This window comes from Pinus tabuliformis, chromosome 6 (genome assembly GCF_031772625.1).
Source record: "Pinus tabuliformis cultivar Carrire ecotype Pingquan chromosome 6, CPIR1, whole genome shotgun sequence".
In the NCBI taxonomy this organism is placed as follows: domain Eukaryota; kingdom Viridiplantae; phylum Streptophyta; class Pinopsida; order Pinales; family Pinaceae; genus Pinus; species Pinus tabuliformis.
This window is the reverse complement of record NC_142292.1, coordinates 170221566-170239931: the sequence shown is the minus strand read 5'-3', so window position 1 is coordinate 170239931 and position 18366 is coordinate 170221566. Positions and strand designations below refer to the sequence as shown.

Genomic DNA, 18366 nt, shown 5'->3' with positions numbered 1-18366 from the left:
TGGTGCGTTCTTTATGGGTTCCAGACTGGTATCTTGGTTCAGCAAGAAACAGAGTTCAATTGCCTTGTCTGCAGCTAAAGCGGAATATGTTGCTGCTGCATCTTGTTGCACCCAACTCCTTTGGATGATGCAAACTTTGCAGGATTTTCAAATCACTTGTACACCACCAATCCCCATCTTATGTGATAACACAAGTGCAATCAGCATCTCAAAGAATCCTGTTATGCATTCAAAAACCAAGCACATACCAATCAAGTACCATTTTCTCCGGGAACAAGTGCTTGAACAGAAGGTCAAGTTGGAGTATGTTCCTTCTAAGGAACAAGTTGCTGATATTCTCACCAAACCATTGCCCAGGGACACTTTTGAATACCTCAGGCAAAAGCTGGGGGTTGTTGATGCATCATCTTATTGCTGAACCTCTTCTCATTGATGGTACAGGTTCAGGGGGAGCTTATAATGCATTGTTGGCATTATGGAGGATGTGCAAAAGGAGATCTTGGAAGTAGCTGCAATATGTCTCTATCTCTTTCATGGTGGATTATGGTTCTTCGTTGCAGATCTGGTTCATATTCAGGGGGAGCATGTGCTTAGGGGGAGCATAACCATTTGCCCTTGATGTCAAAGGGGGAGAATGAAGCTGAAGTTTTGAGGTTGCCATCAAGTCCAAAGGGGGAGATTGTTGGCATTATGGCTAAAGTGTTGTCCTTGATGGCAACCCATTCAGGTGATAGATCACAGTACTTCAAGTCAGCAGCAGAGATTGATGATCAACTATCAAATATTGAAGAAAATAAGGGGTACGCAGGTACACCTTACATAAGGTGCATACACGCAGGTCAGTGTTACATAAAGTGCGTACATACCCGCAGTTATCCCATTCAGGAGGTGCGTACCCCCAGTGCACACATTTCAAGGCAAAGAAATTCACATGTGGGGTTTTCTTATGTTTTACTCTTGGTATTTAGCTGATGGTATTGGGTTATTATGGTGTCGGCTCGTGGTATTGATCCATGTTTTAAGGAAGAGCTTTCCTATATAAAGCAAAGGAGATCATTTGGCTTGAGCATGTTTTGGGTTGAATATCTTACGAGGGCTAGATCTGGTCTAGATATAAATAAGGCGAATCTATTGATGGACTAAGATCTCTTCGGCGCATGTTCAGATCTGTAGATCTGACTGTCTGGGTTAATTCTGAAGTCTTGAAATCATCTATGCCCGAAGGTACGCAGGTACAGTGAAAGAAAAGTGCGTACATACGCAGGAACGAAGCGTTTCAGGTGCGCCGGTATGCAGGCACAGAAGGGTTGCAGGTGCGGAGGTACACAGGCACAGAAGGGTTGAAGGTGCGAAGGTACGCAGGCATAGAAGGGCTGCAGGTGCGTACATACGTAGGCACAGAAGGGTTGCAGGTGCGTACATACGCAAGCACAGAAGGGTTGCAGGTGCGGAGGTCCACAGGTAGTTCAATGGACTCAGAGCGAGGTACGTAGGCTAGCAGTTGAGCAGGGTGCGTACATAAGCAGGCTAGCAGTTGAGCAGGGTGCATACTGTAAGCAGGCAAGCAGTTGAGCAGGGTGAGTACAGTAAGCAGGCCAACAATTGAGCAGGGTGCTTACGTAAGCAGGCGAGAAGTTGAGCATGGTGCTTACTTCTCTTAAGATCTTTGTTTATCATTGTTGTGTTCTGGGTTTGGTCCTATTATTGTTGATCTGGTTACTACAGTTGATTGGGTGATTCTCTTATACTTGATGATCATTTGATGCTTATGGATCCAGTTTGAAAATTTATGAAAAGTGATCCTTGTAAGAAAAGAAGTAGGGGGTTGTGGCTCCCTTCCAAGAGAGACTGGAAAACGAGAGAGAGAGTTGTAGCTCTCTGCAGGTTGCAGCCTGTGTACTGGTAAAGGACTGCACCAATACAAAACCATTGTAAAAGGAGTTTCTAATTTGAAAGAAGATAGAGACATATTGCAGCAGGTGGTTTTCACCCACATTGGGTTTCCACCTTACATCTTGTGTTCTTTGGTGTGACTATCTGTTTTCTTTTGTTCATGCTCATTATTTTATGGTACTGACATGCAAAAATAATTCAAAGAACAAATAAAGAAGATTTATTAAAAGAATTAGATAATACTGATTCACCCCCCCTCTCAGTATTATTTCCAACACTATGAGAGAAGCAGTTTTGAAGAGCATGATGGTGAAGTTCAAAAAAATGGAGTGTCACAGTGTCCACTTAGTCCTAATTCTGAGGACTATGAGAGCAGTAGTTTTGAAGAGCATGATGGAAAATTTCAAAAGAATGGAGTGTCACAGTGTCCACTTAGTCCTAATTCTGAGGACTATGAGAGCAGCAGTGATGAAAAGCGTGATAACGAATTTCAAAAGAATGGATTGTCAAAGTGTCAACATAGTCCTAATTCTAAGGACTATAAGAGCAGTAGTGATGAAAAGCATGATGTTGATTTTCAAAAGTATGGAGTGTCATGGTGTCTAGTTAGTCCTAATTCTAAGGACTATGAGAGCAGTAGTGATGAAGAGTGGGATGATGAATTTCAAAAGATTGGAGTGCCATGGTGTCCACTTAGTCCTAATTCGGCAGACTATGAGAGAAATAGTTATGAAGAGCGTGATGATGAATTTCAAAAGAATGGAGTGTCACTGTGTCCTCTTATTCCTAATTCTAAGGACTATGAGAGCAGCAGTGATGAAGGACAGGATGATGCACTTAATCCTAATTCTAATGAGTATAAAGGTAGCAGTGACAAAGGATTGGATGTAGCATCTTCATTAAGTAAACAGTCACATTTTCGACGTAGTCCTAATTCTATGGACTATGAGAGTAGCGCTGACAATGCATATGAGGAAGAATATCCATTAAACATCGAGCCATATTTTCCATTCAGTCTGAATTCTAAGGACTATGACAGTAGCACTGAAGAAGCGGAAGATGAAGAATATCCTCCAAGTCAATATTTGAAAAGCAGAGCTGATCATAGTGTGGATAACATTCCTCTTAATGATGATGAAAAGCCTTATACAAATGATGATCCAATGATGGAGATGTTGCTAAGAAATATTGTATCGAGGAGTAGGAGCAGACCTTTTCTTATCAATGCAAGTTGTTCTAGTTATACAAGGGGTAGAGCAGAATATTTGACGAGAAGAAGTTCTATCAGTGCTCTCATTTCGAGTGAATGTTGCCAAAAATATTGCTTGAAACATATGGATTTCAAATTTGCATTAGAAAGCAGGAAGATATATTTGTCAATGAATAAAAGCATGTAAAATTCATATTTAGTTGGGTGCATGCAATCTACATTGTCAGGTTATGATTATCATATTGGGACTTTATTTATCTGTAGAAAAGGTTTCAAAATGTTTCATTTGATTGGGAATTTTCATCTCTCGAGAATTCAAGAAAATTTGGAAAAGGATCCCACATTTTATTCAGAAGTATGTCATAAAAGATAGTTTGGGCCATTATCAAATACTACAATGTCATGGATGAAAGATTTCTTTTCAAAGCATGGAGAGTGTATGCCAAATAGAGAGACAATACACATTCCAGATAATTTTTCAAGACAAGAAATCTACAACTTATACAAAGAATATGAAGAAGGTGCTGAGGGACATGGCTAGTTTATTACATATCAATATTTTGTGAAGGTATGGAAGAAAGAATTCAACAATGTTCATATTCCTAAGAAGACAAGGATGGGGATTTGCAGTACATGTGATTCTCTTAAATAAAAAAGGGACAAATGTGAAGGCTCAGAAAGAGGTAAGCGTTCATAACTTTAACTTTTAAAATTGTATAGTCATCAACTATGAAAACATATTTCTTAATGAATTTCTTTTATGTTGTGTAGATTTAATTGTCAAAGTACTTCAGGAGCATCGCGAACAACAAACAAACGAAAGAAAGAAGTTGTACAAGCATCGAAAGAAGTGTTATGGTAATCCAAATAAATATTTTGGTTTGATAATTGATGGTATGGACCAGAAGAAAACACTTTTACCACATTTTGTTCGCACACCCAAAAATTTATAGGAGGAAAATTTTATTCAATTTCACTTGGTCGGTTGTATGGTCTTCAATGGGGAAATGTTGGCAAGGGTGACCTTCACAGCTCAAAATATTCATAATGATGCCAATCTGACCATAACCATAATTCAGGATGTGATTTCTCATTGGTCTGGTAATCTTCCTGAAGTACTATATCTACAATTGGACAACACTTGCCATGAAAACAAAAATCAGGTTGTTTTTGGATATCTAAACATGCTTGTTGAATTGAGAATTTTTCAAAAGGTAAAGGTTGGTTTCCTTCTTGTTGGGCACACTCATGACCATATTGATCAGATGTTCAGTTGTTTTTCAGTCACATTGAGGAGGAAGGAAGTTGGGAGCTTGCCATCACTAATTGAATGTATTAAGAAATCATACATGCCAGAGCCTACTTTTGATGTGTTGGAAGAAACTGTTGACATGCAAAGGTTTATTCTGGGATCATATGGTGAGGGGAAATGCATTGAACAACTTAATGACACTAGCTTCCAACATCAATTTCGTATCAAAAAAATTGATGGGAAAACACTAATATGGGGCAAGAAGTATTCAACTACTACAGAATGGGCACCGTCATCAGGTTTGCAATTTTTGAAGTTCATTCCAGATCATCCAATATTTGCATCAAAATATTGTTATTACAATCAGTTGGTGAAGTTTAGAATGCACACAGTCAGAATAGAGATATAAATTACTCTGATTGCCTGGAAGAAATTAAAAAATGTATTAGATATACATATGAGTACTTTGACATTGCTGATTCAGTTTGGTGGGAGTCATTTTTCAATAATCAAAGTGATATCATTTCCAAAACAACAAATGAAGATACACCTTTGAAAAATCCATTTATTTGGCCACAAAATGTGTCAAATGAACATGAGGAAGTAAACATTGTTGAACAACAACAATCTCAAGGTATTATTAATTCTTCACAGGCAGCGGAAAGAGAGATGTATATTGGTTCCAGAAGATCTCGTGCACAACGTGAAGCCATGGAAGACCTTTATAGGGGTTCAATATAAGATATTAAGGAGGGTTGCATGATTGCAGTGCTAGCAGATGGAGATCCCAATGGCTATCCATTTTGGGTTGCTAAAGTTATAAAGGTCTTTATAGAAAATGATGATGTTACAAGTGTTGAAGTACATTGGTATGCCACAAATACACACCCATTCAATGGTGTGTATAAGCCAGCGATGGTAGTTGACAAAAGAAATGGCAGAAAAAGAAAAAGAAACGGTACAAATATAAATCACTGTCGCACAGACATATTAAAATTGGAGCAGGTTGACATACTTGTTTATGACTTCAATTTAACAAAGAGAGGAACTCTTCGCTTCAAGATGATAGAGATTTTGAAAAGGTTTTTACCAGAAGGAACAGTGTTGACATGGGAGTCAGCCGAAACCAGTCGTAGATCTAGAAGAATTTTGAAACCTGAAATGTTGGGCATGCATGTGGACTCAGATGGGGCACTAGTTGATGAAAGAGAAGAATATGGAACATCTTCGTCAGCATCCAGTCACTCATCTGAAGATGTGAATTCTGATGGTGTGAAAGAAAATATGAGTGATTTTGAATAATTGTTTAAGACAGTTTATATAACTGATGTATGCATCGTATCTTCAAATAAAATGAATGTTTTCCATATGGTGTTAAATGAGAAGTTATGAGGAATTTTTATGTTGTTGGATTATATGTCTTAATTATGATCAATTTTATTGTTTAAAATATCTACAATGCAATATTAAATTAGAGATATAATGTATGTTTTATTCAATATACAAATAATGACTTTTGAATTCATTTAGTGATGTAATTTGTTCATAATGTCATGGTTTTTTAATTTTATAGTTGAAAAAATTTCAATTTTTTTGTATCTAGCATGTTATGGTTGAAAACATGTTAGATTTATACTTAGGAAAGAAAAATGATATTCTATCAAAAACATTAATGTGTTTTTTCCCTCATAAACAACTTTGTTTGACACATAAAAATTTGGTTTTATTAGCATTTTTTAAAAATTTTGAAAATTGACCCTTAAAAAAAAATCATTGTTTCCGTATCATCACTTTCATTTTGAAGCTATATTTTGCGCGAAAATTTCATATTAAATTTCGTAGTCACTGCCATTTTTAAAACATGTTCAAAATTGATGCCTAAAAAATAAAAACATCGTTCCAGTATACACACTTTTCGTTTTTAGCATTGTTTTTGATGTTTTTTGGGGGTTTTTTGGCCATAGTTCCCGTTTTGAGTTTATAGTTCCCGTTTCAAAGTTTACATTATTCACCATTGAAACTAAAACCATTACCATAATAAAATCACTCTTTTCATAGGTTGTATACTGAAGTGGAAGGCATGGGGGTACTAGATGTATCTGGTTTTTTCAAGGGGTCCCCCACTATTCACCAAATCTTACCATGTAACCTTTCCCAGTTTGGACAAAAAACTTATTTTTTATCCCCCCTTTGTTAAACTTCGAATTGTAAGGGGGTTTGCTATGAAACTACAACCGTTGATCTTCAAGTGCCATTGCTCACCTTTGAAAACTACAAGCTTTTTATTGAAAAACTGAAAAACTCTTTTATGATTTAATTTCTTCATTGTGATAGAAATGGACCAAATTGTAAAACTTCATCTAGCTCTAGCCAATCTATATTATGATGATAAACAACATTTTACTTTCTTGAAATGATCAACAAAGTATGAATCGAATGGAGCAGCAAGAAGTCCCCAACAACCTGCCAACTTTGACATGAATAGATTTTGAAGCTTTTTTGCATCGCCAAGATGATTCTCATACTCCTGTCACTGTTTGCCAACACTCAACCTCTCAAGATTAAAACTTTAATAGGCATACAAAATCTCCAAGTCATATTCTTATTTGTCAAACTGGGGAGTTTTATCCCACATGCATTGAATACTTGTATCTTCAATGGTTTATAGATGTAGCTATTCATAGTTTTGGTTGATGTGTTCAGCAGACAACTTGATCCTTGTGCTCACTTGGGCATGGCTCTCCATGGACCATATTTAGCATGCGACTCTTGGTAACTATACGCGACGTGGATAAAGCTTAGTTGGACAGTTTGGTCAAAAGGTTGGATATGAAACACCATATTGATGATGATGATGGTTAACGTCCACTGAGACCAAACTTTGGTCTATTGGACCTAAACAAAGGAATTATTTAGTTTGATTTAATATTTTATTCCTATGCTCAAAAATCTTGGAGAGAAGCCTTCCGATCTCACTATAATTTTGACATCGTAAAAGGCTAGGAAGTTCAGTATTGCAACAAAGATTATGAAACTAAGATCTAATGTGGTTGTACATGGGGCACTCTAAGAGGAAATGATTTTCATTCTCGATGTTCATATTCTCATAGATATGGAAGATCCTTTCCATCCATGGTGTTTTAGGAACTTCCCAACGACCCGTTTCACTATCGAGCTCATGAGAGTTCGTTCTGATCTTGTCTATATTAATTTTCTTCTTTGAGCTAGTTAAAATAGAGAGATACTTTTGATCTTCTAGAGTGGGGTTGATGACCTCCTGATAATATCTTAATTTTCTTTAAATTGCTAAATCTTTCTCACACCACATTTTTTCTTTGAACTTAGAAGTAACAATATTTTTAATGTTATTAATGTTTTTCAATGCAACATTCTCGTCGATCTCCCAATGGCTTAACCAGGCCCTCCTATCTTTATACCAACCTCATTTGAGCCTTAGGTGGTTTTGGCTGGAATTTAAAGCTAGATTAGAAAGTCTATGGTCTCCTATGTTATTGAGTTTGTGCTTGTACAACATAAGCATAGTCATAGCTAGGCTCTCGGTAGGGGAAAGACCCACTTCTATAAGGAGAATAGGATAGGGTGTATTGCTTTTAATTTTGAGGTTATACGTTATAAAACGCTTCTGGATTTGCTCAATATTTCTCTAGGATTCTTTAGAGATTCTACAACCCCAAACCTCACATCCATATAAGATAACAGGAGTCACTAAAGTTTCAAAGAGGAAATTCTTTCTATCCCACATTACGAGGTTTCTCGTTTTACAATTATTTTCAAGACCAAAATAAGGTTTCCACCCTCCATTAATCCTTTTCTCAATGCTATAGTTCCACTTGAGGTTGTGATGAATATCAATTCCTAGGTACTAATGTCCTTCTTGGATTTGATAATCATAACTTTTGTTTTGTCAGTGTTGACAATCATACCCATGGTAGAGAAAAAATCCTTAAGAAGTCTAGTTTCTTATCAAGAACAGAAGGGCACCTTGAGAGAAGAACAATATCGTTAGCATAGAGAAGAAGGATGATGACTATCTCGGCTAAGATCGTGCTAGCACAACCTGCTTCCTCTAAACAACTTTTTAGCTTGTTGATGTAAATGCCAAATAGGGTAGGGGAGAGGGGGAAACCTTGTTTAACTCCGATATTAAACTTAATATATTTCAACCACTCCTCATTGCTCTTTAACTTGGCAATTACGTTCTTGTATAGCCTTATAGCGACAACTCTCAACTCAAAAGGAACCCTTAGTTCCTCTAATATATTCCATAGGTTATTTCTAGGAACTGTATCGAAAGCCTTTCTAAAGTCCATAAAGCAAAAAAAGAGATCGTATTTATCATTGCGACATTCCTCCACAATGATCCTAAGCATAACGAGGTGGTATGTTGTTGAGTGCTACATTCTAAAACCCGCTTGGCCTTTAGCCTGCTTACCTTTACTTTCAAGCCATATGCTCAACTTCTTTTCCAAAATAATACCATATAACTTGGCTAAGAGAGGGCTGATCATAATTGCCCGATAACTAGAGGGGTTATTTGTATCCCCACTTTTAAAAATAGGAATAATGAGGCTTTGAGTCCATGGTTTAGGGAACCCTTGCTTGACCGCTTGATTTAAAAGCTTGTGGATGTGGGGGATGAGGATAGGACCTCCAATTTTTAAGATTTCCACCTGATAACCTTCAATGTCCTTAGCTTTCCCATTTTCCATGCGTTTAACCCCAAAATAAATGTCTTCTAATGAGAAAAATTCTTTCGTTGTGAGCAAGGTTTCAAAGTTATCCATGACATTTGGAGATTCATAAATGTTTTTAAGATAGGAATTCCAATCGTGTAAAGCAATTTTATTATTATCTTTAGTTTTCCTAGTTAGAATCTACCTCCAGAATTTCTTAGGAGCCACCTTAGAGAGGTGTAAGAGGTTCTCTTGTATTTTATGCATACACTGCCTTTTTTTCCTTTTAGTTAGGGCTTTGTATATTTTTATCTTGCCAATTTTAAGAGATTCATCAACAACTTCCTTAATTGCTCTCCTCACACTTTTACAATATTTGTCATACCATGGGTTGGTTTTGATATTTCTTTTATTACTTGAAACTTAAATTGAGAATTTGTTAATAGAATATGAGATGGTTGTAATAAAATTATGATAGAGGTCTTATATGTTGTCTATACTAGATAAAGGAAGCAAATTAGTTTTTAATTCATTTAGGAAGTGATTGTTTTTATTTCTATCAAAGAACAAGTTATTTTGGCTATAAGGATTATCTTCTATGGGATCTCTATGCATGACAAAATTGAGAGTTATAAGTAAAAGTCTATGATCAAATTCAGGCTCGTGGTCGTTTAATATGTTAAAATTTATTATTTCGTTGTATAAAGGGAGATTGAAAATAACATAGTCTACCATGCTACTACCAAGCCCATGGATGCAGGTCATATGGCTAGAATTAGGCCACTTCGTTAGACTGTTGCAAACTATGAGATCCTAAGCACTATAGAGCTTGACTAGCTCCAACCCAAACAAATTCTCCCTGAGGTCTTCAGAGCTCGTTTTGTACCAACTAGCCAATGTAAGGTCTTCATCTAACCAAAGAGGATTAGGGTTGGAATGATTTCTTAAAAGAATAGCTTGGTTGCTTGAAGCTTGAGCATTAAAGTCACCCATTAAAAGGATATTACCTTCATTCCTTAGGTTAGAAATATCATTCTCTAAACCATTGTAAGGACTATTTTTATCTAGATTATTTTTCTTATAGAAGTTAGAATTGATAGGGGGAAATAACAGATTGCTATGTAGGCCTTTTTATCATTAATGTCAGTAATATCTATCCAACTATATTGGTTGTAAGGGTCGTTTTTATAAATCCTAGCATGGGGGGAGATGTTCTTCTTAATGTAACAAGCTATACCCTGAATGCCTCTATGGGAGGATCGCTTGTTCCAGGTAGACCATAGTGCAAAGCCATCTATGTTAGGGACCTTAGATTCTTTGTGCTCCCAAGTTTCAACAAGCAATATAATATCAACATCATTCAAGATCCAACTTAGCTTGGGGCCTTTGTTCCATGGAAAGCCCCGACAGTTAACAATTTAACAAAAATATGTAAATATTTTTATAAAATTAGATTTATTTAAAATAACAAATATTAGGATTATTTTAAATAGACAATTTAACAAAAATATGTAGATATTTTTATAAAATTAGATTAAATATTTTTAGAAAATCAGATTTATTTAAAATAAAAAAATATTAGGATTATTTTAAATAAACAATTTAACAAAAATAAACAATGTTTTTAACAATTTAACAAAAAAATGTAAATATTTTTATAAAATTAGATTTATTTAAAATAAAAATATTATGATTATTAGGATAAAGTTCAAAATGTTTTGTGTGACATTTTGCAAAGAAAATGTTACAACACCACCTATGGTAGTATTGGGATAGTGGCTATTATTTCTTTGTTGATTATAACTAGTGTTCCCTCCATTGTCGTTTTATCATGTTGATTAAGGGAAAACTCAAATACAACATTTTCATCAAACCTTGCAGTCTCTTTGCATACTCTATCCACCATGTTACCTAGAATATGGAGAAAATGTGATTGTAAGCTTGCAACAAGAGGGTCTCAAAAGGCTCTTGATGTATTAATGAACCACGCATGATGCTAGTAAAAAATCAAATAGCTATCAGTTGCAACACAAATGAATAGTTCATTGGGAGGTGGAAATGTGTAGTTAAGGCATTATAAGCATGAGTGATGGTGATGGTCATGTCATAGGGTGAGGCAACACTGGAGTGATATGGGAATAATAGTGAATGATCATGGAAATCATTACAAGGTAAGATTTATTATGCCAACTTTTAATGTCAAATGCTATGTAAGGAAAGTTAATATATTTTCAATGCTTACCATCATTATGAGTTGGTGATCCTCTTCAAATTGGTGGAGATAGGTGTGTCAGGTCCTATCTCATTTTTTGAAATTGGTAATGGAACCAAAAGTGGGATGTAGCTATATTTTGGTGAAGGTGTTGTAGCATGGTGTATTACACCAATTATTTGCATTGATGTTGCAACAATGGATGTTGTCTTGACCTAGTGGAGAGGTGTTGTAGCATAATCATAATATTATCCTAACCTAAGGTGTTGCAACAACATTGTTGCAACAAATGGTGTTAGTTCTGCCTAGAGGAAGGTGTTGCAACAACTGTGTGTAGGCAATATTGTATTGGTGTTGCAACAATATGATTATTCCCTTCCCCATATCATAAGTAATTTAGGAGAATGCAATTTCATTCTCATACAATAATGACAAAGATGTCATTAGAAGGAACCTATAAGTTTCTTGAATAGGAGAATCTTGACATAGTCATTAAAGTGTCCCTTTGCTCATGATATAGTTTTCAATTTATTCATTTATTTATTGAGTTAATATATATTTACTTATTCATTTTTTTAATAGAGAATTGAAGATGAAACATCTAGAGGGGATTTCTCCCTTATGGAAAATATCCAAATTGTTATTAGGCTATCCTTCCTTGAGCTTTCTTAAAAATTCCTCTTTTGATAGGGGCTTGTGATATAATCAAAGCCTATGACTATTTTCCATAAGTGGGGTCCTATATTCATCAATAGTATGGAGCTTAATGGACCTATTATCATATATGGTATCGATCTCATATGTCCCAAGTCAATGATGCATAATTTTTCCTTGAAGTCCTTAAAACTCGAGTCAAATAACAAAGACGAATCCCAAATTTGAATCTTTTCTTCTTTATGAACTTGTCATGCTACCGAGCTCTTTGTTGTTTAATGACAAATTTATGGTGTAGAGATGGTTGACAGATTTCATCTAACTCATTAATCTGAAGAAGTCATTTTCATTTTGCCTCACACAAATTCATGCCAAGCTATATTGGAAGGTCACCCACCATGGACATTGGGCTCTTGCACATGACTATCTCTTGAGTTTGACACTTACCCAAGTTCACTTGCACGAATTTGGATTTTCTCTATGAAAAACATTAATGAACGAAGGTATTATGCTAATGTGTTAGTACAATCGAAGTTTGAAATTACAAGACCATGTTGTAGTACTAGAACTATACACTTGTAGAATATTAATATGCCGTGATGAAATAAAAAAATTCCACTTTCTGCCCCACATGTGCCACATTGAAATTCTCCACTACAATGTACATTCAAGGATGATGATTTTTTGTTATTCTATACCTTAAACCTAGTAACCAAATATTTGCAATCATACATTGATAATTATAGGGTGAAATTCTCATAGCATTAGTCCTATAGTCAAACTTAGTTGATATTTGACTCAATTTTGGGTGGAAACCCCACCTAATTACACCATAACCATAATTTTTGGTCCTTTCCCCTTGGTTAAGTAACACTCCTCCATTTATAATCTTACATTCTGATCACTTCTCAAAGCCTAAGAAAATTTTGAGATCGCAATTATAATTAGGTACCAACTCTCATTATTCTTATTCATCGAAGTCTTTTTGTATTAGTTTACAATAGAATAAATATAGTTTTTTAGATTAATTTCAATTAATTAAATTCAGATTTGTTGTCCTCTTTTAATTTCTTTCTCAAATTTTGAAAACTTAAAATGGAATCAAAATCATGGGGATTTCAATATGATTATTCTTATTCATCTAAGTTCTTTTTATCATCTTGCAATAAACTGAAGGCCAATTTTAAATCAATTTCTATTAATTCATTTCTCAAATTTTGAAAACTTAAAATAGAATCAAAATCGAATGATTTCAATATCATATTATTATATTTTTTAAAATCTTGCAATAAACTAAAGATAGATTTTAAATCAATTCCATTTCATTTAATGTCAAGTTAAAGTTTTAGTTAATTAAATAAGATTCGACTTTGGTTTTTTCTTTTTTCCTCCATCACTTTTAAAAGTTTAAAATAAAATTAAAATCATAATGATTCCAAAATTCATCCTTCCTCATTCCAAAGTTTTGTCCAACAACACTATATGAGAAATGCCTAAATACCCACTATATGAAAAATGCATAAATATCCCTTTTCTTTGGTGGTACTTAGAATTAAAATCCTTTAACATATTAAACTCAAGCAATCCTCATAGACATTTATTCCCTCATAGTGTGATGAAGATTTTTTGGTATAGTATTTTGACAAAGCTATTACTATTTGTTAGATCAGGTGTTGTTGGGTAGTGATCATTTCATTATGCACTTTTTGTTGGATCACGTGTCAGTTGTAGTGATTGAATATGAATATATATATATATATATATATATATATATATATATATATATATATTTTCTAAAGGGGAAGAACTATCTTAAAAAAAATCTTTTCACTCAACTTTGGTGATAAGTAATCATTGCATTTTGCTTGAAACCTTAATCACCTTATTATGCTAAAATATATAATTTCATTAGACTTAAAATCATAGGACATAAATTTTGTTTGGAAGTAATCATTGTTATGACATTAATCCAAATTTCCATCTTTAAAAACTGCTACTTCAAGATTTAATTTTTATTAGAAGAAAAAATTATAAAACAACCATACCTAATCAAACGTTACTTCCCTATGCATTTGGTACTAAAATGAGTTGCATTTATGACAATATTTGAATTTAGGTTGAAATCAAACCAACTTGTGAAAGTACACCATTGTCTTATAGTTTATGAGGATCTTCAACTACTTGTATCAGATTGGGCGTGTATTTTTATTTACGAAATACTTGTTTCTGATGAACATAGCAGTGGCCGAGGCTGATGCATAAAAGACTGTATTGGGTACTTTTGAAAGCAAGCCGCCCACTACAGGTACTCTGGTAGTGGCCCTCTTTGTCAATGTAGCTGCAATAGGGACTGCTACTGTAACAATCATCATTTCTCTTGCGTATGTTGCCACTAGATGTCCACAGAAATTTCGGACAAACTCGCGGAATTCCTCGCGATCGATTTCCTTATTTTGGTCTTGATCAGAAGCCTGCATGCATTTGGAATTCATGTGTTTCAAATTCCAATTATTGCAAAATGAACATTAAGTTTCCTTGCTGGTAAAGTTTAGGGTTTTCTCCGCAACATCTTTGTAGGTGTGTAGTGAACTATTATTGAAAAAATTCTGAAATAGTTTAGTCAAATCCATTAACTATAATGTATTTTGAAAAAGAACAATTAATTTCAACTTTTAACATTGAATTGAGTTCAGATTTACATAATGTGTTCATAGCCACTACAATGATTTCTATTTCAAATAAAAATGATAAATAAATCTTTTGAGATTTCCGTTTTCTAATCATTATAAATCTGTTTCCACTAAAAATCAAATAGAAAATCACTATTTCACATAGACAAATAAGAAAAATCATCAATTATATTAATGTTGTTAACAACCTAAAAAAACCTTTAATTCTGTTCTTCTATCCCCATAAGTGAGTGTTCATATATCATACCTATAACCTATGAGTATGGGTATGCTTTATGAATCTCAATGGAGTGTTCATATAGCATACCTATAACCTATGGGTATGGGCATGCTTTATGAATCTCAACCTTAAAGCTATAGGTTTTAGGTTGAAGTGTGCAAAAGTCATGATTGCAGATGTGGGTGGAGACTCAAAAAGAGAAAAAAGAAAAAAGAGGTTTTTTTTTTGGTAATACATTCAAATACCCATTGTATATGAGTTTGTGTTGGAATCTCAACACCATTGTGTATAAGTTTGTGTTAGAATCTCAACACTATGGGGTATTTTGAGCTTATATTGGAATATTATATTAAAACCTTAATATTGTAAGTTCGGCATAATCACTTTTTTTGGGTCTGAATTATATTTAAATTGCTTATATGCAAAATATTGAAGTGTTATTATATATATATATATATATTCAACTTATTAGTTTTAAAAATGATGTACAAATTAGGTCAATATTTGATAGTTAAGTAAGAAATATTTACTAAAAATTAAATAAAAAATAATATAATTTTTGTTTAAAAAATAATATAAATTTTGTTTCAGAAACACTTATCAGAAAGTTTTATCCAAAAACTACTGCTTTATTAAAAAACACAAACAGATAATGGTCAAATTTAACCCCTTCTTCCATACCTCGAGCAATCTGACCACATCTTCCTTTGATGGAGGAGCCCAATTGGCGCCAGGTATCTGGTTGATTTTCCTATTTTGCATAAGAAGAACAATGAAAAAAAATAAGATTTAACGAAAGGATCCTCAAAAATGAAATATGAAGTTGCATATTTATTCTCCACTTTTAGATGCTTACGTGAAGACCTCAACTATTGCTTCATGCAGCTGCTCATAAGTCACAGTTTTCTTCTTTGGTCCACCTGCTGTAGGGGTTGCTGCAGGGGTTGAAATCTCTTTAGAGTCATGAGCTGTATCGCTGGCAGAATCACGGGTCTCTCCACCAGCTGGTGTTGGCTCAGCAGTCTCAGCGCGAGGAGTCTTTCCATCTTCACCACTGGGTAATCTGTCAAATATTGTGTCTATAACCCCATTCAGATATTGTTCCGGGATGTGGTCTGCATCACAACATAACGACTAAATAATAAATAAGGGGTAGTTTTAAAATTTTAACCAAAGCCAGATAATAATAAATTGAAGATTTTAATATTATTTGAGTGTAAAAGTTCATCAAACTTAAATGGTGAGATTAGTTTGAAAGAAATTTTTTTCTATATAAATTACAAAATCCTAAAATCTAACATTTTTACATTTATTTATAAATAAACTGTGTATAAAATGATCTCAAACTCTAAAACATTAGACAACAAAATTCACATAACAATAAGAAAAATTGCAATATATCCCATGGATCTGAGATCAATACGTTTAAATGAGTTGTGTAAACCAGTCCAGATTTGACCCATTTCTTGCTTCTGAGAAATCCTGGTGCTTGCAGCCACAAAAAACCAAAAAAAATGATGTTGGCAGTAATACACAGAATGCTAAGCTTCCCCACCTTCTGTTATTTAATGCCATATTGGTTTCTACATAATTTCTTTCCTTGAAGTCTTGAACGCATAATACTTTGCGAGACCTACCACTGCAAGAAAGAAATTTTCCCGACTCGATGCTTTTGAGAATGCTTGGCCACCATGCTATTCTAGACCTTTGGCTTTATTAAAGGCGCCCACTGATTGGAATTTCCAGCTCCCTTGTTGGGCCACCGACTCTCGCTATTCTCGCTATTTTCTCATGATTTTCTTGAAGTATAAAGGTATTGTTTTCTGTATGTATGTATAAAGGAAGACATTTGTAATACTTTAGTGTTGGAAGATACGTGAGAACCGGAAGGAAAGAATATGGCAGAGACACTAATGGTGTTGCGGGGATGAACAGTGATTAAACAAAGAGGTCACAAGTGCCTTATCCATATTTAGAAATTGCCCTTTGAAATTGGTACCAAAATACATGTCTTTGAAAGATGATATCCGTACTGTATCATATATACTGTTTTGTCATTGGATATAAACAAACCTTAAACCATATTACAATGTCCAAATTATGGTAATGTGCATGAGTCTATCATATCAAACATATTAATAATATATGGAGAAGAATCCATTAAACAATTAATAGTTTTTTTTTCTTATGCTTATTTGAAAGATGATATCCGTACTATATCTTATTTTGTTGTGAAATGAATACATAAACAAATCTTAAATTATTTTACAAACAATGTCCAATATGATGTATATGAGCTTATCATATCAAATATGTTATAATATATAGAAAACAATCTACTAAACAATCAATAGTTTTCTGTTCTTCTTCACATGCACATTAGCAATTTAGCTTTAATAACACAATATATAATGCAATGTATCACAATTAACCTATTAAAATTATCGATGTAATGAATCACAATTAAAGTTATCAAATTAATTTTCCAAAATTAAGATTTTTCAACAATTAAATTATAATTAAATCAATTTAAAATATACATTCTAAAACAAAATATAAAATCTGATCAATATTCATTTACAAATCAAAATTCAGAACATAATATTAGGAATAAGCATATATTATTCTGAGATGCACTATTTCTGCATTTCACAATATCAAATATCAAATAGTTTAGCCAATCAATTAAAACTATCAAATCAATTTTCCAAAATTATTAAAAATATTAAAAGAATAAGATTTTTAAACAATTAAATTATAATTAAATCAATTTAAAATATACATTCTAAAATAAAATATAAAATCGGATCAGTATCCCTTTACAAATCAAAATTTAGAACATAATATTATGAATAAGCTTATATTATTTTGGGAGCTCTGCGGAAATGGAGCGCGATGGTTTCGGTTAGTCACAAGGGTTCCTGTTTTTTCTGCGGTTCGCATCGAATATCCTCCCGGTCACTCTCACCGCTTCCCCGGTCGCCGTTTCCTCTCTAGGCCGCTCACAGGCTCGGGCTCTCCCCTGCTCTCCTGTTCAACCTCCGCACCTGCTACCGGATCGCCATAACCGTCTTCGGTCACGCTGCCCTAACCCTAAGTTTCTCCGCAGTTAACTGTGTCGAGGTGTCCACTGTTCCGAGGTTTGTCGCTGTCAAGATGGAGGATCAGGACGCTGTCGACTACTCTGAGGACCTGCTGGAGGGCGTCTCCATCTGGCGTACACCCTACTCTACAGCTCAAGGTATGTTCCATACAGATCTCCCGGAAAATTTGGTTTCTTATTCCGATGGGTTGCCGACGAGTCACTATCCAGTGATTCTCCCAGACTCCCCCCCAACCTGGCCGGCTTTGTCTACTCCTCCTCACTCTCCGGCCACCCTGGGTTTTGTGGCGGGCTACTTAAACCCTAACCCTAGTTCCGCCCCTACTCATTCCTTGGAACCCCGGTCGACTAATGTCATTCCGCCTTCCGCCCCCCCTTAACCGCCTCCTCATCAGCCGGACCTCTATCGGGTAGCTTCACTGGGATCCCGCCTCTCTC

The 18366-nt window shown here is 34.6% G+C and overlaps 1 protein-coding gene across 1 annotated transcript; it reads right to left on the bottom strand.

Annotated features, from left to right (window-relative positions):
* Positions 1–13926: 13926 nt before the first annotated feature.
* LOC149257927 (uncharacterized) lies at positions 13927–16417 on the bottom strand. The gene is made up of 4 exons (XM_089370417.1): positions 16249–16417; positions 15682–15940; positions 15507–15576; positions 13927–14386 (listed from the first exon to the last, which is right to left on the bottom strand). Exons 1-4 carry the CDS (start codon positions 16286–16288, stop codon positions 14102–14104), a joined length of 654 nt encoding a protein of 217 aa, XP_089226543.1. The 5' UTR covers positions 16289–16417; the 3' UTR covers positions 13927–14101.
* Between the last annotated feature and the right edge of the window lie 1949 nt (positions 16418–18366).

What these genes read in the sequence shown, in the direction of transcription:
- LOC149257927 (XM_089370417.1), bottom strand. Translation starts at nt 16,288, where the DNA reads ATGGGTCAAATCTGGACTGGTTTACACAACTCATTTAAAC. An exon ending in GCAATAGTTGAGGTCTTCAC is followed by an intron (nt 15,577 to 15,681) that starts GTAAGCATCTAA and finishes TATGCAAAATAG; the next exon opens with GAAAATCAACCAGATACCTG. An exon ending in ATGTGGTCAGATTGCTCGAG is followed by an intron (nt 14,387 to 15,506) that starts GTATGGAAGAAG and finishes AAATGCATGCAG; the next exon opens with GCTTCTGATCAAGACCAAAA.